This window comes from Rana temporaria, chromosome 2 (genome assembly GCF_905171775.1).
Source record: "Rana temporaria chromosome 2, aRanTem1.1, whole genome shotgun sequence".
NCBI classification, from domain to species: domain Eukaryota; kingdom Metazoa; phylum Chordata; class Amphibia; order Anura; family Ranidae; genus Rana; species Rana temporaria.
Genome location: NC_053490.1, coordinates 431,781,682 through 431,803,385, shown reverse-complemented (window position 1 = coordinate 431,803,385; position 21,704 = coordinate 431,781,682). Strand labels below are relative to the sequence as shown.

Below are 21,704 nucleotides of genomic sequence, written 5' to 3'. Positions count from 1 at the left end.
TTTTACTGTTCCCAAACTCACATCATTTATTAAATGCCATACAAGGGCTGCAGACAAAATACACCAGGAAGATATAACACCAAATATAAAATCTCTCCTCACAAAGCATGCTGGTGATTAATCCCTTCAGAGCTGGGAAAACCCGGAGATCTTTGCAGCTCTAAAAAGGGGTTAACTCCTGACTGGTACAAGCCGTAAGGCACATTAGGGCTTGGCCTCCCATCATCAGCTGGAATGATGGTGCTGTCCTGCCCCACTGTGACATCTCCACAGCTTCCAATACACAGGAGTCTCCTCACACTTTTATTTGTCTGCATAAGTGGTCTTGGGAGAGACATACACACAAGTGGACACCTTGCTCACACAATTACAAAAGAGAATGTATGCACATAATACAAAAAAGGGGAAGGTGTGCCCCTCTCCTGGAGAGGAGTCGGTAAAGGGCAAGGATCACACAAAACAGAATCCAACCTTAAAATGTTTAACCAAACACTGAACCCCTGTCATGCAAAGGGGAGGCCAACATGGTCTGTCCCAGCGCGCTGTCCCAAGTTGTTGTTTATTCAGAGGGGGAGGGCTGTGGGGGTTACATCTAAGAAGTGAGAGTTGGCTAAGCTTGGCACTTTGGCCCAACACTGGTGTCTAGTTGGATGTGGAAGAGACAGATCCTGCTTCAAACCTAAAAGGCATCTGGTGGGCAAGGGGACAGAATATAAAGGCAGCGCAGGAAATCTAACCCTATATTGATCCCTATAAAGCACCAAGCTGGATCCATCGCTGGAAGTCTGTTTTTCTGAAAGGAAGAATAAAGGGGCATCGCTTTGCATCCGATTCCAAGACGGAGGTCTGGCTTTGTTTCTACCCCATCCTCCCCCTCCCGCACCAAATAGTCTCTCCCTGGGCATGTGCGCTGGGTTATACACAGGGTAGTCATGCAGAGGGGCTCTCCTCTCAGGAAGCGTATTTTCGCCGTCAGTCCCCCACCATCAGGTGCGGCTTTGCACTGTTTTCCCGCATATTTCCTGCTATGTCCTGAACATGCAAACTGTGGCTACTGTCACTCCTTCTATCCAAAAATCCCTCCGAACGTTGAAGCGATGACAATACCAAGCACCACACAGCAGATTATGATCATGATCTTCTTCTGTAGAAGGAAAGAGATATATGGTCAGAAAATTGTCCTAACACATAACTATTCCTATTTTCAGTTTTGTATTGTTATATAATGCAAATTACAATTATTTTCTATAGAAAGTGAGCATGTTGATGTTTTCTAGCAATTATACTGTATAAGCCAGTGATGAACAATTTTAAATTATGAGCTGTTGAGATGTTGCAGGGCACTTATCCTTAGCAGGCTCTCTTCATGCTGATCGTGGGTAGATTTAGTTATACTTCCGATATATATATATATATATATATATATACACACACACACTGTATATATAAACATAATAACTCTTACAGGAGTGAATTTCCCTTCCTAGGGGTAGATTTCTTCTCACTTCCTGTTGTCTCCCTCCGTTTGTAAGTAGAAGTCGTTTGTAAGTCGGATGTTTGTGTGTTTACAAAATAGGAGACAGTTTTATTGCATTTTTATAAAAAATTTTTTTTTTACTACTAATGGCGGCGATCAGCGATTTTTTTCGTGACTGCGACATTAAGGCGGACACATCGGACAATTTTGACACATTTTTGGGACCGTTTTCATTTTCACAGCAAAAAATGCTATAAAAAAAAGGACTGATTACTGTGAAAATGAAAATGGCAGTTTGGGAGTTAACCACTAGGGGGCGCTGTAGGGGTTGTGTGACCCCATATGTTTTTCTAACTGTAGGGGGGCGGGGCTGGACATGTGACATCATTGATCGTGTTTCCCTATATTAGGGAACACACGATCAATGAAGCTGCCACTGTGAAGAACGGGGAAGCTGTGTTTACACACAGCTCTCCCCGTTCTTCAGCTCCGGGGACCGATCGCGGGACTCCGGCGGTGATCGGGTCCCGCGCCCGCAACCCACGGCTGGGCACTTAGAGGACATACAGGTACGTGCTTGTGCCCAGCCGTGCCATTCTGCCGACGAATATCTGCAGGAGGCGGTCCTTAAGTGGTTAAGGGACAGCCAGTGTTTTGGCGGGGTCTTCCGATCCCGATCTGATGGCCCTCCTGGCCTCAGGGATGTGCTAGCAATTTTTCTTTTTCGGCCTTGGGGCCTGCTGGCCCGAGGCTCCGTTACGGAGAGTAGACCTAGGAGTTTCTGGGGCCTACTGGTCCAGGGGTGGTCCTTTGCTGTCTTGCCTGCGGGAAGAAGCCAAACAATTGGGGATTCAATTGGAGGACGGATCCTGGCCAATCTACCTCACAGTGCTGCCGGCTGGCAGAAAGATCCTGGTACTGTGTAGCTGTGTCTTTGGAACTTTTGCAAAGTCTGTGTGCGGTTACACGGTCCTGTGGCAGAGGGCTGTGCAATGACTCATTTACACTCATCAAGTCTGTGGCAGAGACTTTTGAACGAGCTTCGCACCGGCTGCTAGGTCAGTGAGAGAGGCCTATCCGGTGGTTGCTGAATCCAGTGTTGAAACGGTTTGTCCTCTGGATCCAAGAACGTACCCGTGATCCGCAAAGTAAGGTACCTGAATCTACCCTAACCCTTCATCCCTCTGACTGAGTTTGTTTAATAAAACCTTGGAAGAAAAAGTGTTGGTGCAGACATTTGTGAATAACTTAAAGGAGGACCCCTAAGACGAACGTGGTAAGGTAAGGGCAGGTAAGGTAAGGGCAGGCCCAAATTCAAACCAGCAGCTCCTATGGGGGTAGTTCTACATTTGTAATTAGGGGACCGCCTGTACTGTACACCAACACCATAAAATGCAACTAGTGTCCAGACATTTGGGCAACATTTTAGTGCAAGATAGTACAGGGTGTTGTTACGTAGATGCAAATAAATGGCAGCTGGATAAAACTCTGTCTGACTACTGAACTGCAATGATACAAATGTTGGTACTGATGTATTCCCAGTATTCTAGCAGGGCCTTCATAAAGTCTCTGCGTTACACCCTTGTTTGTGTGGGTGTTCTCCAGCTGCATGATAAAAATTGCTGCAGGGGGAGTAGCAATTATCATTGTCACTGATTACCAAGTCTGATTTTGTCAGCACCTGGACGCACCTAGTCTTGCCCACTGCTTTCTGGATTGACAGCATTGCCTCCAGTTACAGACTCCCTGTGAGCTGCAGTGTCTGGGAAGGGGTGCATGTGAATAAAAGATTTGGCTCAGTCAGAGAAGGTAAAGGATGGGGGTTTAAGTCTCACACATTAGCCGGATTTTGTACTTGTTTAGACCAGGGGTATCCAAACTTTTTAAACAAAGGGCCAGTTTATTGTCCTTCAAACTTTGGAAGGGCCAGATTGTGGCCAGCGGGGGCAGAAAATGTCTTGGGCCCAGCACCAGTGAGAAAAAACATGGCCTTAAGGTTGGTGATCAGTAGGAGGAATAGTATCTCATCATTGGCATCAGTGGAAGAAATAGTGCCCCCTTGTTGGTGTCAGTGGGAGGAATAGTGCTTCAAATAGGTGGAAGGAATAGTGCCCCAAGGTCCGGATAAAGGCTAGCAAAGGGCCACATATGGCCCTTGGGCTGCAGTTTGGAGACCCCCTGGTTTAGACTGTCATACAAGGAGACTTTAGTTAGACTTTAAGGACATTGAACTCAACCGTAGCAGAGATTGATGTGAAATGTCGGAAATTAAATCTATACAGTACTGTGCAATATGTATAATATAAAGGAAAGTAAAATGTGCTTTTTGCACTTCTTTTATACATAAGTTCATATATGCGTAGCAGTGGCTACTCACCCTCCGGGCTTTACTCTGGTACTTGACAGCCTTTTTGGTGTCGGAGACAGCTCTTTCCACGTAATCCACAGCATGTTCCACATTATATTCTATGCGATCAATCATCTCTCCCTGATGGTGTGCAGAAATAGGAGGGGGGAGGGGAAAAACAGAAGAGGCCGAAAAGAAGGAGCCAGAGATATTCGGAAGACATCAAGAGAAAGTAACACAGAGAAGAGAAGTTGGAGAAATACAAAAAGCGACATACAAGATAAAAGACACATGCAAGTGAACACAAGCGCGTACATGGCGCACAGCAAACATGCAGCATTGGTAAGTGCATAAATGTATCATGGAATGGATTGAAGAAATGGTTTACAAAGAGAGGAAATAGATTGTGGAAGAAGAAAGAACCAAGAATACCGGGGGAAGTAAAGATTGGACAGCGGAGTGACAAGAGACGAATGAGACAGAAGAGATGGAAGATAGGATAAGAGTTTAGAGTACAAAGCAGACAAGTTCAGAGTGATTCATAGACAGGAGTAGAACAGCGCAGTATAGAGACAGGAAGAACGAGTGAGGGATAACAGAAGAGGGCCAGAAAAAGAAAGATCCTTAATATCATTGTAGTTTAATTGCATTCCTTTGCATGTTACCTGGTCTTCTGTGGGTGACTTTCAGCCCCACTTGCTGTTCCGATCAGCTTTAACCTGCAAACAAAAACAAATGGGGGGAGTTTTATAAATCATTTCAACAATATATGTTCCAGAAGAAAGGATGACCACCAGATAAGTCGGATAGATAAGAGAAAATAAGCCACAACTGAACAGAAACTTCAGGATTGCACAGCTACCTCATGAAAATGATATTGTTACTTCCTCGGGTGTCGAGTAGCTCTACAATGGGACCCAGAAGACTTTATAGAGTAGGCTTGGGTAAACAGAGCTCTCTTGCTACATCTTATTATCAGCACAGTGATTTCAAGGTGTTGGAATTGAAGTTACTGCCAATAACGGGTTAAATTCTCACAAAAAAGATTAAAATACTCCATGCAGCCCTAGACTTAAAAGGGTTGTAAAGGTACAAGTTTTTTCCTAAATAGCTTCCTTTACCTTAGTGCAGTCCTCCTTCACTTACCTCACCCTTAGATTTTGCTTTTAAATGTCCTTATTTCTTCTGAGAAATCCCCACTTCCTGTTCTTCTGTCTGTAACTACACACAGTAATGCGAGGCTTCCTCCCTGGTGTGGGGTGTCATGCTCACCCCCACCCTTGGACTACAGGAGAGTAGGGGTGCAACGGATCACAGTTTATCCGTGATCCAAACGGGTCACCCCCTTCGGATCGGAACACACTGTGATCCGCAGATTGCCGCGGCTCCGGAGCTAGGCTGAAGCCGCGGCCTTTCCTAATGTTATGTCCGCGGCTCCGGAGCTAGGCCGAAGCCGCGGTCTTTCCTAACGTTATGGCCGCGGCTTCGGCCTACCTCCGGAGCCGCGGCCATAACGCTAGGAAAGGCCGCGGCTTCGGCCTAGCTCCGGAGCCGCAGGAATAACATTAGGAAAGGCCACGGCTTCGGCCTAGCTCCGGAGCCGCGGCCATCTTGGTACAACCGGCGGCGGCCCTCCTCTGTTTACACCCACAGAGGAGGAGCCCGCACTCGTGGGGAAGAAGCACACGCTGTCTGTACTGCCCGAGGGGGGTCTCTTGCCCGGAGAGGAGGCGGGGTCTCTTGCCCCTAGAGGAGGGGGGGTCTCTTGCCCCTAGAGGAGGGGGGTCTCTTGCCCCGAGAGGAGGGGGGTCTCTTGCCCCGAGAGGAGGGGGGGTCTCTTGCCCCGAGAGGAGGGGGGGTCTCTTGTACTGAGAGGAGGGGGGGTGTTTGCACCGAGGGGGTACTATAGTTGGTGGGGGGGTGAACAGTGGGGGGGGGGATGTGTATATTACAGTGGGGGGGGGAGATGTGTATATTACAGTGGGGGGGGGGAGATGTGGGGGAGAATTTTTATTTTATTTGCTGATCCGAAAAATGATCCGATCCGTGACTCCTGATCCGAGGAACGATCCGAACCGTGAGTTTTTTGATCTGTTGCACCCCTACAGGAGAGTCAGGACGCTCTCTACATTGCAGCTAGAGAAAGGAGCTGTGTGTTAGTGGGCATCCTGACTCTCCTGCAGTCCAAGGGAGGGGGCGAGCACGACACTCCACACCAGGGAGAAAGCCTTGCATTACTGTGTGGAGTTACAGACAGAAGAACAGGAAGTGAGGATCTCTCAGAAGAAATAAGGACATTTAAAAGCAAAATCGAAAGATGAGGTAAGTGAAGGAGGACTGCACTGAGGTAAAGGAAGCTATTTAGGATTTTTTTTTTACCTTTACAACCCCTTTAAAATGACCATACAAATTAGAATCCAATTATAGTGTGGGGGCCTGCCTAAAACATCTATTCAGTTTGCATCCAATCAGGGAGGCCCTTAAACTACATTTGTTGATTGATCTAAATAAATAAAGACCGACCACAGACGGTTCAAATCTCGGCAGGCTCAGCGGGAACAGGCCGAGATTTAATAACACTGTCCGATCGATCAACTTGGGTACAAGCAGCCTGTCAAATTACATGAGACTATAACAGCTGCAAGCAATAATAATCACTGTGTTCTCCCGGCGGGATCAACCCCCCTCCCCGGGAGAACACAATGGCTCCACGGGAGGATTCCCCCCATCAACAAAATTGGTCTATGGCTGGCTTAAGACGGGACAATCAGGCTGTAGCATATATGGTGAGCTTTATTCTACCTAGATTGAATCTGAATTTGATTGTTACCTTCAAAACATTGTCATGAGATCTGTACCATCAATGTTATTTTGGGCTTTGCTTGCAGTATTATTGTATGAGCACACAAGGGGCTTTAACTGGTATCATGGCATTTAGACTACTGGAAAAGAACTTATTAGAAAACAATCCAGAAAGCCTGAAAGTCTAATGTATCTAGCGCCGCAAAGCAATTCATCAGATTTAATCTACACTGGAAAAAAATGAAAATATAATTGGAAAACTATTCTTATTTTAGCTAGCAGTGGGTAGTCAAAAATAACTGGACTTTTTTTAAAAAGTTGAAAATGTTTCACCACTCATCCAAGCAGTTTCTTTAGTTCAAATACGTTTTGGAAACATACTCCAACACAGGTACACCAGTCAACTAAATCTAATTACGATGAAAGGTGTAAAGGTAGAGATGTCAAAGTTTGCAATTTCATAATCTAGCACCGAAATCTGGGACAGGCTATAAATGCCACGGTATAGTCTTGGCACTAATTAGAACTTAAGACGTTACTTGGATAATTAGGAAAAGGTCTTCAACATTACAGAACAAGACCAGTTATATGAGACCAACTACTGCAAGCTATATCTTGACCTGCCTATATAAGAATCTTGATAGACGTTCTTTTTTAGGGTGTCAATGAGTATCACTGTTTGCCCTCTTGCACCATGCTAATAATTATCAGTGACTAAAGAAAGGCAGGACCCCATTAGTAGTGACAGGAGATGTCCCAGTCACTGCATCGTTGGACCCACTGTGGTGGTGTATATTGGTGATGCTGAGCACTGGCACAAGCCTGCTGAATAGACTGTTGAGAAAGGGATGTTCAGTTCAGTGATCACTGAGATTTTCAAACATGCAGCATTTTCAGCAATAACTGCTCACACTAAACCATGGGAGCTCAACCTGTGGCCCTCCAGCTGTTGCAGAACTACAAGTCCCATCATGCATTTGCCTTTGGGAGTCGTGTTTGTAACTGTTCAGCCTTGCAATGCCTCATGGGACTTGTAGTTTTGCAACAACTGGAGGGCCACAGGTTGAGCACCCATGCACTAAACCCTACATTGCCATATTTAGGCACATCTCAGTTGAGGGTAGGAAGTAGGGTTGAGCTTCGTATTCGAGTCGAACTGATGTTCAACTCGAACATCGTATGTTCGATCATTCGTCAAAATACGAACAAAACGGGTCATTCGCGCCAAATTCGAGTTACGTTTCACAGACCATAACTCACTGCGGCATCGCTGGCTGATGATTGGCCAAGCATGCACTATGACCCGCATGCTTGGCCAATCACAGCTTGCAGAATACTGCAGCTAGCAACATCACCTGCCTGCCAGTAAATCAGGGTGGCTTTGGCCAATTATGGCTCAGGGGGTTTAGTACACACCCCACACTATAAAAGGCCGCCTGCAGGTCGGCCTTGTGTAGTGTGTTGCGGTGGTTAAGAGAGGAAAGAGAGAGTGTAATTTTTTTCAGGTAGATAGAGCAGGCAGGCTAGTCAGTTAATGTTACAGTGTGTAGAGGATATATATACATCCCAGGTGTTGTACATATATTTATATACTGTATAGTTTGGCTAGATCAGTTCTTCCTAATTTACTGGCAGGCAGGTGATTGGGCTAGCTGCAGTATTCTTACGTGGTTTATTGCCTGTGTCCTCTGTAGTTTTCACCTAAAGCTACTTGGTGTGTACTGCCCGTGTGCTCTGTAGTTTGCACCTAAAGATTCAGGAGCAGTGATTTTAATGATGCTTAAATAAAAAAAAATGAAAAATTCCGTTAAATATTGTACCTGCTGGGTGTCTATAGTATGCCTGTGAAAACGTCTTTGAGAACCTGGGTCTTGCCCCAGGGAACATGTATCAATGGAAAAAAAGTTTTAAAAACTGTCTTTTTTCAGGAGTCCTGAAAAAACCGACCGTTTTTAAAACTTTTTTCTATTGATACATGTTCCCTGGGGCAAGACCCGGGTTCTCAAAGATGTTTTACGACAATAACTTGCATATTAGGCTTTAAAAATGAGCACTTTTGAATTCGAACGTTCAAGTCCCATAGACGTCAATGGGGTTCTAAATGTTCGCGCGAACGTTCGGTCCGTTCAAAGGTTCTGGTGCGAACCAAAGGGGGGGTGTTCGGCTTATCCCTAGTAGGAAGCAATATTTTGTCACGCAATCCTATAGAAGAAACTACCAACGGTCATTCTGTTCCCTTCTTTTACCTTCAGCTGTCTTCATGGCAAGATAAACAAATGTGAAGCCCCATACACACGATCGGAATTTCCGATGGAAAAAGTCAGACGGACTTTTTCCATCGGAAATTCCGACTGTGTGTATGCCCCATCTGACTTTTTTCCGAGGAATTCCATCGGAGTTTAGATAGAGAACATGTTCTCTTTTACTCTGATGGAATTCTGTCTGAATTCCGATGTTAGTTTGGCCATGCAAAAGCCTGATCGTGTGTACGGGGCATAATAGGTCTATAGATCTCTCTAGCTGTGGTCATTTAAGTCTTATAGGGTTTCACATCATAAATCATGTTTTTTTGCAAATTTTGAGCAGTCATCAAGGTATAATCTTCCTTGACAATTAAATTGATAATACATATTTTTTAAAACTGCACAGAAAATAAACTGGATTAGAGCTGCATAGAAAGATTGTAAGAGAAAGCGAGACAGACAGTGTACTGAGAGTCACACGGCTACAAACAGACATCAACAGAACACATCACAACAGGTAAGTGGTTAGTACTTACCAGCTGAGCGCTCATCCCATATGCAGCATGGGAAGTAAAGACAGGAGTGGGGGTGAGAAACCCATTGCCCAAGTGTAGTATTGACCAGAGCATCCCCATTTTTATATGTAAAAGCAGTAAATGAACTATCAATCCTACTATTTTACAGTAAAAGTAAAAACATGGAATTTCATTTTCATTACTGCACATTATCAGTAATAATATACAGAGTGACATTTCCACTGATGGAATCAAGAGTGACAACGAACGTACCTGGCTCTCTACAAGCATCGCCATATCCATGAACATGTCATGGAGTTCCCGGATGCTGTTCTCCAACTTAATGATCTCACTGTGCCGAGTCTCAATTTCATTCAGAGCTTGTTTAGTAATGTTCGAGTCCATGATGATCTGCAAGAAGATAAGAAATAATATTAATTGAATGCAAATCAGGTATTTGTTTTAGCTCAGTGATCAACTTTCTTGATATGAGGGCCTCACGTGGAATCTGAGTTTTGGTTTATTTACATATCTCTTTACTACACAATAAAGTCCAACAGCCAGCACTAGCATTCTCATGTTTATACTGTGAGGCCCCATACACACGATAGAATTTATCCGCGAATACGGTTCAGCGGACCGTATCCGCGGATAAATCCTCTCTAAGATTTCAGAGGATTTCTATGCGATGGCGTGTACACACCATCGCATTGAAATCCGCGCTGAAATCCTCTGCCGATGACGTGTCACGCCGTCGCCGCTATTATGACGCGGCGACGGGCGCGACGCTGTCATATAAGGAATTCCACGCATGCGTCTATTCATTACGGCGCGTGCGGGGAATCCCTTTGGACGGATGGATCCGGTAAGTCTGTACAGACGAGCGGATCCATCCGTTGGAATGGATTCCAGCAGATAGATATTCTGTGCATGTCGACAAATATTTATCTGCTGGAAATCCATTCCAGGGGAGATTTATCTGCGGATAAATATCCGTTGGCGTGTACACACCATAGGATCTATCCGCAGAAACCCATTTGATGGGATTTATCTGCGGATAGATTCTATGGTGTGTATGGGGCCTCAGTGTTTGAGCTATACTTTAATCCAGAGGTCTCCAAACTGCGGCCCGAGGGCCAGATGTGGCCCTTTGCTAGCTTTTATCTGGCCCCTGGGGCAATATTCCTCCCACTGATATGTGGCACTATTCCTCCCACTGACACTAACAAGGGAGCACTATTTCTTTCACTGATGCCAATGATGGGATGCTATTCCTCCTACTGATAGGGGCACTACCCCTCCTCCTACTGACCATATTTGACCGCTGGACACAATCCGGCCCTCCTAGGCCTTGTTTTCAGCGGACCGTTTTCAGCGGACATGCCCGTCCGGAGATTTCTGTATGATGGCTGTACACACCATCATACAGAAATCCGCGCGTACACGATACGCGGTGACGAGGCCGCGCCGATGACGCGGCGCTGTGCGCGGCCCTGGAAGTTCAATGCTTCCACGCATGCGCCAAAGTCATTCGACGCATGCGAGGGATGGCGGCCGCTCGGACATGTACGGTAAGTCTGTACAGACGACCGAACATGTCCGACGGACAGGATTCCAGCGGGCATGTTTCTAAACATGTTTAGAAACATTTGTCCGCTCGAAAACGGTCTGGCGGACAAATGTACGCTGGAAACCTGTCCGCTCGGCCATACACACTACCGAACATGTCTGCTGAAACTGGTCCGCGGACCAGTTTCAGCAGACATGTTCGGTCGTGTGTACGGGGCCTAGAGTCTGAAGGACAAAAAATTGGCCCTTTGTTTGAAAAGTTTGGAGACCCCATTCTATGAAAGGGCAGTGCAGATCTGGTCTGTAAACTGCTTACAGAAGGTGATACATTGTAGGAAAAGAGTGATACGAGATGGTGAATTGAGCAATATGAATGGTGAACAGGGCAGAACCGGGTTGGTGAGCGGGACAGATGCCTCTAGTAGAAGCGGCAGCTGTTAACTCTCACAGTGCCCGTAGACAGCTGCTCAGGGCAGGATCAAGTGGCTCAGAAAGAGGCACAACATTTAAGAATTTTATCAGAAGTAGCAGTCTGCAGGTAATGGGATATATACCAGTATACATAATAAACGTGTATGATGCAGTAGTCTGAAAAAAATAATAAATACAGTAATACCTTGGTTTGCGAGTAACGAAGTATACAAGCGTTTTGCAAGACGGGCTAAATTTAATTTTTTTTTTAACATTTTGACTTGGTATGCTTGATATATGAGCAGTAGTTTTAATGTAAAAAAAAAAAAAGAATTACACTCACAATACTATGGCGTCTGGTGTTAATCCATGTAAAGCCGCTGGTGTACAGTATACAGTACTGTATGTAGCCAGAGGTCCGAGAGTGCTGGTGGCTCCCAGCGCTTCCTGAAGAACTCTGAGACACTCCCAGCTGGATGGGGCGGGCGTAATTCGCGTTTGGAGCACCCAGATGTGTCAACAGTTCCCGAGTGTCTGCCCACATACAGTACTGTAAACTGTTCACCAGCGGCTTTACATGAATCAACACCAGACACCTTAACATTATAATTTTTTTGTTACATTTAAACTGTGATTTTTTTTTTCTTCACCACAGAGGTACTGTACAGTATTCCTACCCGATATGAGCTACAGTACAGTATTTTGAAGTCCACGTATTTTATTTTTAGAGTACACTTAATACTGTATTTTGTATTGCTGTAATAATTTGTGAGTGAGTGAGTAACTTGTATAGAGCAACAAATGCGAACTTAATCGCCTCAAGGCTAACATTACATCAAGGATACTAACAACATTTACAGTATGCAGGTCTTTTTTTTTATCGATATAAGGCGATAAAAAGTCAGCTCTACACGGCGGGCGCAGGCGCCGTATAGTGCCAACTCGCAGCTCGGCTATTTACGGAAATCTGGTGACGCGCCTTGTGCGACATGGGAACTGTTTCACCAGACGTCAATCATCTAACCCAGGGATAGGAACGCCCAGTCCCGCAGCAATCAGAACCCGGAAGCCGGGGAGAAAATCTCAATATAACGGTATGTACGGCGATAAAAAAAAAAGACCTGCATACTGTAAATGTTGTTAGTATCCTGGATGTAATGTTAGAAAATTGTTTTTAGGGTGAACCCCCGCTTTAAGTTCTCTACTATGGCAGCCTAAATGTGTCTTTTAATACTTAATTTAACTGCTACTGGGAACTTTCACCCCCTTTCTGCCCAGTCCAATTTTCAGCTTTTAGCCCTGTCACACAACACTGTACCCAAATTTTATTTTTATTATTATTAATATTATATAGGATTTATATAGCGCTAACAGTTTATGCAGCACTTTACAACTTGAGAGTAGACAGTAAAAATACAATACAATTTAATACAGTAGGAATCCTTAGAGCTTACAATGTAAGAGATTTTTATTATTTCTATAATTTTTTTCACACAAATAGAGCTTTCTTTTAGTGGTATTTAACCACTTAAGGACCGCCTAATGACGATATACACGGCTTCCCCATTCTTCACTGTGGCGCTGTCATCGATTGTGTGTTCCCTAATATAGGGACGCACAATAAATGACGTCAGACCTACAGCCACACCCCCCTACAGTTGTAAACACACTTCAGGGAACACATAACCCCTTCAGCGCCCCCTTGTGGTTAACTCCCAAACTGCAACTGTCATTTTCACAATAAACAATGCATTTTAAATGCATTTTTTGCTGTGAAAATTACAATGGTCCCAAAAATGTGTCAAAATTGTCCCGAAGTGTCCGCCATAATGTCGCAGTCACGAAAAAAATCGATGATTGCCGCCATTAGTAGTAAAAAAAAAAAAATTAATAAAAATACAATAAAACTATCCCCTATTTTGTAAACGCTATAAATTTTTCACAAACCAATTGATAAACGCTTATTGCGTAGAAGAATACGTATCGGCCTAAACTGAGGAAAAAAATAAATTTTATATATGTTTTTGGGGGATATTTATTATAGCAAAAAGTAAAAAATGTAGATTTTTTTTCAAAATTGTCGCTCTATTTTTGTTTATAGCGCAAAAAATAAAAACCGCAGAGGTGATCAAATACCACCAAAAGAAAGCTCTATTTGTGGGAGCCACAATTTTGTTTGGGAGCCACGTCGCACGACCGCACAATTGTCAGTTAAAGCGACGCAGTGCCGAATCGCAAAAAGGGGCCTGGTCTTTTACCTGCATTTTGGTCCGGGTCTTAAGTGGTTAATCACTGCTGTGTCTTTTTGTTAAAAAAAATAAAGAGTTTTAAGTTTCGGTCAGTAAATTTTGTAAATAAATAATTTTTCTCCTTCACTGATGTGCGCTGATGAGGTGGCACTGATAGGTTGCACTTATGGGCACTGGTGAGGCGGCACTGATGGGCAATGATAGGTGGCACAGATGGGTGGGATGGATGGGCAAATCCATATTTATATGTGATCGGATGTGATTGGACACAGCCAATCACTAGGGACATGGCACGACCGCCGCGTTCTACGCTCCAACGGGCACGCGAGACCGGTGGCATTGGGGTGACGGAATTTGACGTTGCCCTAGAACGAGAGGAGATCCCACCTTCATTTTACTATACGGCGGGCGGGAGGTAATTAATGTACAAAGTTAAAGTGGAAGTCCACTCTAAAACTAAAAATCCCTGCATCTATAAACACCCACATTCTAACACTAACCTACCTAACCCTGTAAAGATAAAATCGCTATAAATACCATTTCTGAAAGCAATCCGACCCGTTCTCCAGCGGTGGAAGCTATGCAGCTCTGCACCCACCCACACAGCGAAGGCGCAGCTGACAGCTCAGCGTGGGATCGGGTTGGATCGGCTGCAGAAACGGTATGTGTACTGTTTTCTTCTTTACAGGGCTAGATAGGTTAGTGTTAGATCGTTGTATCTATAGATGCAGGGATTTTAGTTTTAGCATGGACTTCCACTTTAAAGTGATTGTAAATGCAATTTCTTTTTTTTATATATAACAAACAGATTTGTACTTACCAGCTCTGTGCAATGGAATAACACAGAGCGACCTCGAACCTCCTCTTCTCGAGTCACCCACCGGTGCTCCTGGCTCCTCTTTGACAAGTGGGCATCATAGGAAGCCACTTCCTATGGGAGCACTCATGCGGGCTTGCTCCCAACCCCTGTTGCCTGTGTCACTGGCTTTGATTAACAGCAGTGGGAGCAAAAAATATTTAGACTTTATAACCACTTTAATTATAGAGGTTACTATTGATGATCTCTCTTTTATAAAATACTAATTGGCTATTATGCTAATCCATTGACTAATACTTACTCAATCACTGACCTTAACAAGTATGCAGATCATGAGATCTGACCTCATTTTCTTGTACAAAGAGTTTTATTGAGAACACATCGACAGAAAAAAATACAAAAAACAGTGGTGGACACATCATGGGTTAACAAGTTTAAAACTGGAGTCGTCAGAAAAGTTAGTCCGTAGTCCTGAGATTGAGCCAGCCCTTAGAAATCCAAGGGCGGGCGTAGAAGACCAGCAATAGGATGTCCCTACCTCATGCGTCCTGCTAAAGTGACATTATGCTGGTCTAGATGACATACCAGGTATCACACCGGAGTATATGTAGAACTTAAAAGCGAAATGGCTATTTAATATGCAACATTACAAAAAGGAAAACAAACTTAAAAAGGCACATAATGGAGAATAAAATTTGCCAATTTGTAAAATAAACAACAGCGCATAATGTGTCCAAGACCAACAGGACCAAGCCTGTGGGCCCGAGCCACAGAGAGAGTGAAGAGAAAGAGAGAGAGTGAGGAGAAAGAGAACTAGCTAGAAGAATAGCATGAGTATATAATACTAAAGAGAAAGAAGAGAAGAATAAAAAAAAGGAATAAGGAAGAGCGGGATTGGAGAAGAGGGTCCACGGGGTGGGGGTACAGAGGCTCATCAAAGGGAAAGTAACATTTGATCAAAACGTGAAGGGTGGTTGTGAGCCACCCAGGGTTGCCATACCCTGGGGAATTTATCGTGGCTGTCCAATAACATGGCAGTAAGTTTCTTATTAACCATAATATCATTGACACAGTTTTTAACTGCTACAAAGCTGAGGACCGGGGTCTTCCAGGCCCTTGCTATGGTCAGTTTAGTTGCAGTAAAAATATGTGCCGCCAACTGGCGATCAGGGCGGAGAAGCTCTGTGATTGGTTTCCACAAAAGGGCCTCAAAAGGGTCCCTCTTTAAATTGGTGTTGAAAAGGTTACAGAGCAACGTATTAACTCTAACCCACAATCTACATACCCTGGGGCAGGTCCACCAGATGTGTGCCAGATTGTACTCTCTTGAGAGCATCCACGGAAGCATAGAGGGGAATAGGATGGTATAAAACTCGCCCATCTGGCCGGGGTTTAGCACCATCTATAAAATACTGTAAGCGTTTTCCAAAAAGAGAACATTCTTAAAGCATTTGGACAATGCTATGGTCATGATCTGCCAGTCCTCTGGATCGAGTTGTTTCCCAAGCTCAGCCTCCCACTGGAGGTGACAAGGTCTCAATGGTGGTTTCTTAGAATTGATGATAGCTGCATAAATCAAAAGATATGAGACCTGAGGATTGGGGGCGCGATCTATGTAAACTTTCAAAGGGGGTCATAGTATAGGGGGTGGATTGAGATCTGATAAGTTGTTGGAGAGAATGTCGGAGTTGTAGGTAACTATAATGCCGTGTACAGACGGTCGTTTTTTGTGATGAAAAAAAAACGACGTTTTAAATCATGAAATAAAACAATGTTTTTGAAACATCATTTTCAAAGACGAAGTTGCCTACACACCATCGTTTTTTCACAAAGCTCTAGCAAAGCGAGGTTACGTTTCACCACTTTTTTCCATTAAAGCTTGCTTTATAACTAGCTTCTGGGCATGCGCGGGTGTAAAAACGTTGTTTTAAACGTCGTTTTTTGCTACACACGGTCAATTTCTGTGAAGTAAAAAACAACGTTTTGAAAAACGACACAAAAAATTCAAGCATGTTCGAATTTTTTTTTGTCGTTTTTTTTGAAGACATAAAACGACGTTTTGCCCACACACTATCATTTTAAATGACGTTTTTTAAAACGTCGTTTTTTTTCATCACAAAAAACGACCGTCTGTATGCGGCATAAGGCTTCATTTCCATGGACGTTTTTGGACGTTTTTACAGCCACTTTTCTGAGCGTTTTTTGCAGCTTAAAAACGTCTCTCTATGTTAGTCTATGGTCTCATGCCCACCATGACGTTTTTGAGCTGTACATGGCTGAGCCGTTTTTAAGCTGCAAAAAAAAACCCAGGACCAGTGCGTTCTGAAGCTCCAGCGTTAGAGCTGTAAAAACGCCAGACGTTAAAAAACGCTCAAAAATGCTCAAAAACGTGCAAAAACACTACCGCTGCGTTTTTGAGCTCCAGCTCAGAAAAAAAAATATTCAAAATAAAAATAAAACATGGACAGGCGTTTTTAAACTGTAAAAAAGGCAAAAAAAATGTCTGTAAAAACGTCCATGGAAATGAAGCCTAATGCCCCCTAAGGGGAATATTGTGAGAGGAACGTAAGACCGCAAAAGGGATAATCTTGGTTGGGGTGAGCATAGAATGGATGTCTACAAAGTCATGTTCAGTCCACCATGAAAACTGTAAGGGATTGTCACGACCTGGTGGGAATAACAGGCAATGAAGGAGGTGGAGTAGCGAGAGATGAGAGGAACTCAGACCCCGCAGAATATTTGACCGCATCCCACAACCTAAGGGAATGAGCCAGACAAGGACCCATGGTAGGCGGGCGATGTGCCCGGGGGAGCCAAGGGAGGGAGGCTAGAGGTGTCGGATGAGAATCCACTAAATCAATGGTGACCCACAGTGGCATTTGCTGCTTCTCGTGAAGGTCGGACAGTGGGGCGATACCCGCTGCTGTATAATAAGCTTGTAAGTTAGGGACCGATAGGCCACAGTTGATTCTGTGTGCAAAAAGGACCTGCCTCTTAATCCTGGGTCTCGTGAGGCCCCAGATAAACTGCAGAATTTTACGTTGATGTATTCGGAGGTTGTGAGAGGGTACCCGCACAGGTAAAACTCGAAAATAATAAAGCCATTTCAGGAGAAAGGTCATACGTACCGTCGCCACTCTCCCAAACCAGGAAAGCGGAAGAGTGGACCAAGAGACGAGCATAGCCGCCAACGTCCCAAACAAGGGAGGTAAGTTGGCTTGATATAAATCTGAGTACTTCAGGGTAAGCCTAAACCCCAGGTAAGGCAATGAGTTCAACCACTGAAAAGGGAACGCAGATTGTAGGGATTCTCAATCCGAGGGGAGGATATTGATAGCCATCTGACCTCATTTTGATTGCACTTACTGTACATCTATTTCTGGTTAGTGAAACAGCCAGGTAAGTTGCGTTTTCAGCAACGGTAGACTGACTTCTCTCAATAAAGATTTCCTTTAACTACATATAAAATACAGTCTTTCCCAAGAATCTTGGCCATTCCTAGAATTTACATTTACTTCTCACACTGTGGAACTCATTTGACATAAGTAATCCGGTCATCTCTAATCCTATTCATTATTATGTCTTAGTTTCTGAAGCTTCAGCGGTGGCTAATATGCAAATCTCCTAAATCCAGCAAGCAGAATATGTTGTCTTTTCCTGCTCTGCTACATGATCGCTGGGAGTAAGTGGGAATTGTTCTATGTCCTCCTCCACCGTTAAATCTTCAAGACTAATTCACAAAGCACAAAAAAGGAGAACTCTTACTGCTCTATGGAAGCAGACACTTTTTATACTCTACATAGACCTGCTTGGCCATATCCTGCTACATACAGATCTATTTAAGTTGTTGTTTTCTGCACTATGTGCATGCCAAGCTGCCACGACATTGTACATCATCATTACTGTTGGTGCTATAACATACCCCTGATGAGAAGATGGCGGGGTTTCCACTTTCAAGCATATCCTCCAGCTCCTCACTCGTCGTGGTTCTACCAGCTGTAAAGAGACCAAAGCTTGTATTGTTTTTTTTGTACCTCCATTTAAAAATTATAATGTTTTTATTACATTTGTTAAGAACAATAGCAATCATATAAAAAAACACAGATGTTGGTTTAATTTTTTAAACCTTAAAGTAGAAGCCCAGTCAAAAATCTTTAAACCTACTCCTCCCACTAAACCTACTACCCTGAGCCCTATGACAACTACCCGATAAAGGAAAGATGTGTATACTTACCTAATCTAATCCGCTCATGTGATCGGGTACCAGCTCCGGCTGCAGTGTAGCAGCGAGACGGTGGACAATGGAAGCCCCATAGTAAATCTATGGGTAACATTACCTCCAGGCTCTGCAGCCGCTGTCGCTGCTCTCTCCTCTTTCCTGAAGCTGGCAGCTGGGGAGTTCATGTGAACGGACTGGAGCCCGCTTAGATTAGGTATGCATACACATCTTTTGTTTACAGGGTTGTTAGCATAGTTAGTTAGGGCTTAGGAGGAGAGTGGGAGTAGGTTTAAGCTTAGTTTAGGTTTGACCTGACTTCTACTTTAACTTAAATAACTTGAACAAATACTTACAAGTGCCCGTTCCTTTATTATGTCATTTGGAATGCTGGCAATAAATTACTCTGGATTTTGAATTTAAAGCTCTGGGCACACTCTTCTGGGGTAAGATGCATACTTTTGGCACTTAAAATAAAAAAGGAGTAAAAGGGACAGGGTGGGCAAAGCTGTGAACTCTGTCTGGTTGGGAAATCTCACCAATAAATCCCCTTAAGCCCTGTACACACGAGCTTCTGAGCTATCCATAGGAAAATTTTAAAACATGTTCTATTTTTTTACACCGATGGAAAACAAACCGATGGGGCCCACACAGGATCGGTTGGTCCGATGAAAACGGTCCATTGTGTGCCATTGTACTCTCTTGAGAGCATACACGGAAGCATAGAGGGGAATAGGATGATATAAAACTCGCCAATCTGGCCGGGGTTTAGCACCATCTATAAAATACTGTAAGCGTTTTCCCAAAAAGGGATTATTCTTAAAGCATTTGGACAATGCTATGATCATGATCTGCCAGTCCTCTGGCAGATCATGAGTTAAAAAAATTTTCACTTAAAAATAACAACATATTATACTTACCTGCTCTATGCAGGGGTTTTGCACAGTGCAGCTCAAATCCCTCTCTTCTTGGGTCCCTCGCCGGCTCTTCTGGCCCATCCCTCCTGCCAAATGTGCCCCCACAGCAGGCAGCTTGCCCATACACACGATCAGACTTTTTGACAACAATCATGCAATGAAGCGGTGAGGCGCATTTAATATTTAAGGTTGTCAGGTAAAGGGTGGCTAATTACCTGCTCTTCCATTTAAAGGAAAATGTGTAGGTGTTATTTGACAGTGGGTTATACCGCTCTGTGATCCCGCAGCTCTCCTCTTTCTCCTGTCACGATCTGGCCACCAATGGGGGCACAGTGAGTCCGCAGTGAGGGCACAATGAGGCTGCAATGGGGGGTACAATGAGGCTGCAATGGGGGCACAGTGATGCTGCAATGTGGGGCATGGTGAGGCTGCAATGTGGGGCATGGTGAGGCTGCAATGTGGGACACAATGAGGCTGCAATGTGGGACACAATGAGGCTGCAATGGGGGCACGGTGAGGCTGCAATTGTGGGCATGGTGAGGCTGCAATGGTGGGCATGGTGAGGCTGCAATGGAGGGTACAGGTGAGGCTGCAATGGTGGGCACAGGTGAGCCTGCATTGATGGGCACAGATGAGGCTGTACTGAGGGGAACTGAAAAAGTTGTTAATATTTATTTTTGTAACTTAATTCTGCATAAAACATTAAAGTGTCATTTCAGGAGAAAATTTATGAGGGTGTGATTAGCGGCAGAATTAGGGGCAGGGCATGGTAGGGGTTGGGCGGGGGAACTGGTGGCGAGTAACCCTTGAGGCCTGGCTAGTGGCTCAAGACTTGAAATTTTGAGCCCTGGAATAAAGTATAGACATTTTGGCAGAGCAGAGAAAAGTTCAATCTTATACTATTACAGCGGGCTATACCACTCAGTGATACCGCGGTCCTGCTCTACCTCAATGCTCTCTGCCATAGGCGATCGCTGGGAGAACAGCTCCCGATCAACAACGGCCGCCGGCGGTGCTCACCCCCCCTCTCCCAGGCAGCCCAGCTCCTCGCCAGACCTCATTTTCCACTCGCAAAATGCGAGTGGAAAATTTAAGGTCTGCTTTATTCAACACAAAAAAGATCAGGTCTTTCGTGCTGACAGGGCTGTGTAAATCTCAAGACGGGATGGACAGGAGGCAACTTTATTTAAAACTAATTAAAATAGGCCAAAGATTTCCTTTAAGCACATTCACACACACACACACACACACACACAGAATATCGATTTCCATTAAACAATGACAAGCCTTTAACTTATTGGCTGTTATAGCACCCTACTGCTCTTTATTTTTAAAGCCTTCTTATGTCCCTGGAAGACATCGGTCAGCTGAGAAAATGACGATTGGTTTGGTTTCCAGCAAAGGAGACATCACTGCTGCAAGAGCATATATATAAAGTGACAGTGTACTAGGCGCCTGACGCAGGCAGGGAGAAGAGAAGGAGGGCTGTCCCTCTGCACTGATTATGCCCTTGAGCTCTGCCAGAGGTTGTACTAAGGTTTTCAGGGCTAGTGTATTATTTATATCGGGAATGAGAAATAGCCTGTTAATGCCATAGAATACCATGGAGTTGGAACACTAATAAGTAGATCACCCTGTAGGCAAAGGTTTGCATGGTGCTAATGATTGTTGCTGATCTCTGTGTTAAAAAAATCCCCCTTTCAGGGGGGAGGGGGGGGGTGCAGATACCTGTATAAAACAAGTATTTGCACCACTTTTGGGTATTGACTCCCACAGGAGTCACGCCCCTTTGTGTCACCCCCGCTGTCTTCTGGGAAACAGAGTGTTCCCAGGAGAGAGCGGGGACCAGTGATGGCACGCCACGCATGCGCAGTAGGGAACCGGGCAGTGACGCCGCAAGGCCTCACTTCCTGATTCCCTCACCGAGCATGGCGGTGTCAGCATCTGAGGACCGAGCGATTGCCCATCTTTGTAATGCCGACTTCGCGGGCACACTGGACAGGTAAGTGTTAATTTTTTAAAAGTCAGCAACTGCAGTATTTGTAGCTGCTGGCCTTTAAAAAAAAAAAAAATTGGGGGGTCCTCCGCTTTAATGTAGAGTGAGTGAATGAGTAACTTATATAGCGCTACAAATGCGAACT

The 21,704-nt window shown here is 44.5% G+C and overlaps 1 protein-coding gene across 2 annotated transcripts in view; it reads right to left on the bottom strand.

The window, feature by feature from the left end:
* STX1A (syntaxin 1A) overlaps positions 1-21,704 on the bottom strand; it is a 195,784-nt gene continuing 174,080 nt past the window's right edge. The window contains exons 7-10 of one of the 2 annotated variants that reach the window (XM_040338315.1): positions 18,353-18,426; positions 9,658-9,795; positions 3,855-3,965; positions 1-1,144 (exon numbers count right to left, since the gene is read on the bottom strand). In XM_040338315.1, coding sequence (XP_040194249.1) covers positions 1,067-1,144; positions 3,855-3,965; positions 9,658-9,795; positions 18,353-18,426 — 401 coding nt within the window. In that variant the 3' untranslated portion in view covers positions 1-1,066. Of the gene's footprint in view, positions 1,145-3,854; positions 3,966-4,489; positions 4,544-9,657; positions 9,796-18,352; positions 18,427-21,704 lie in introns of those variants that run through there. The other variant, XM_040338316.1, reaches the window with a different exon arrangement.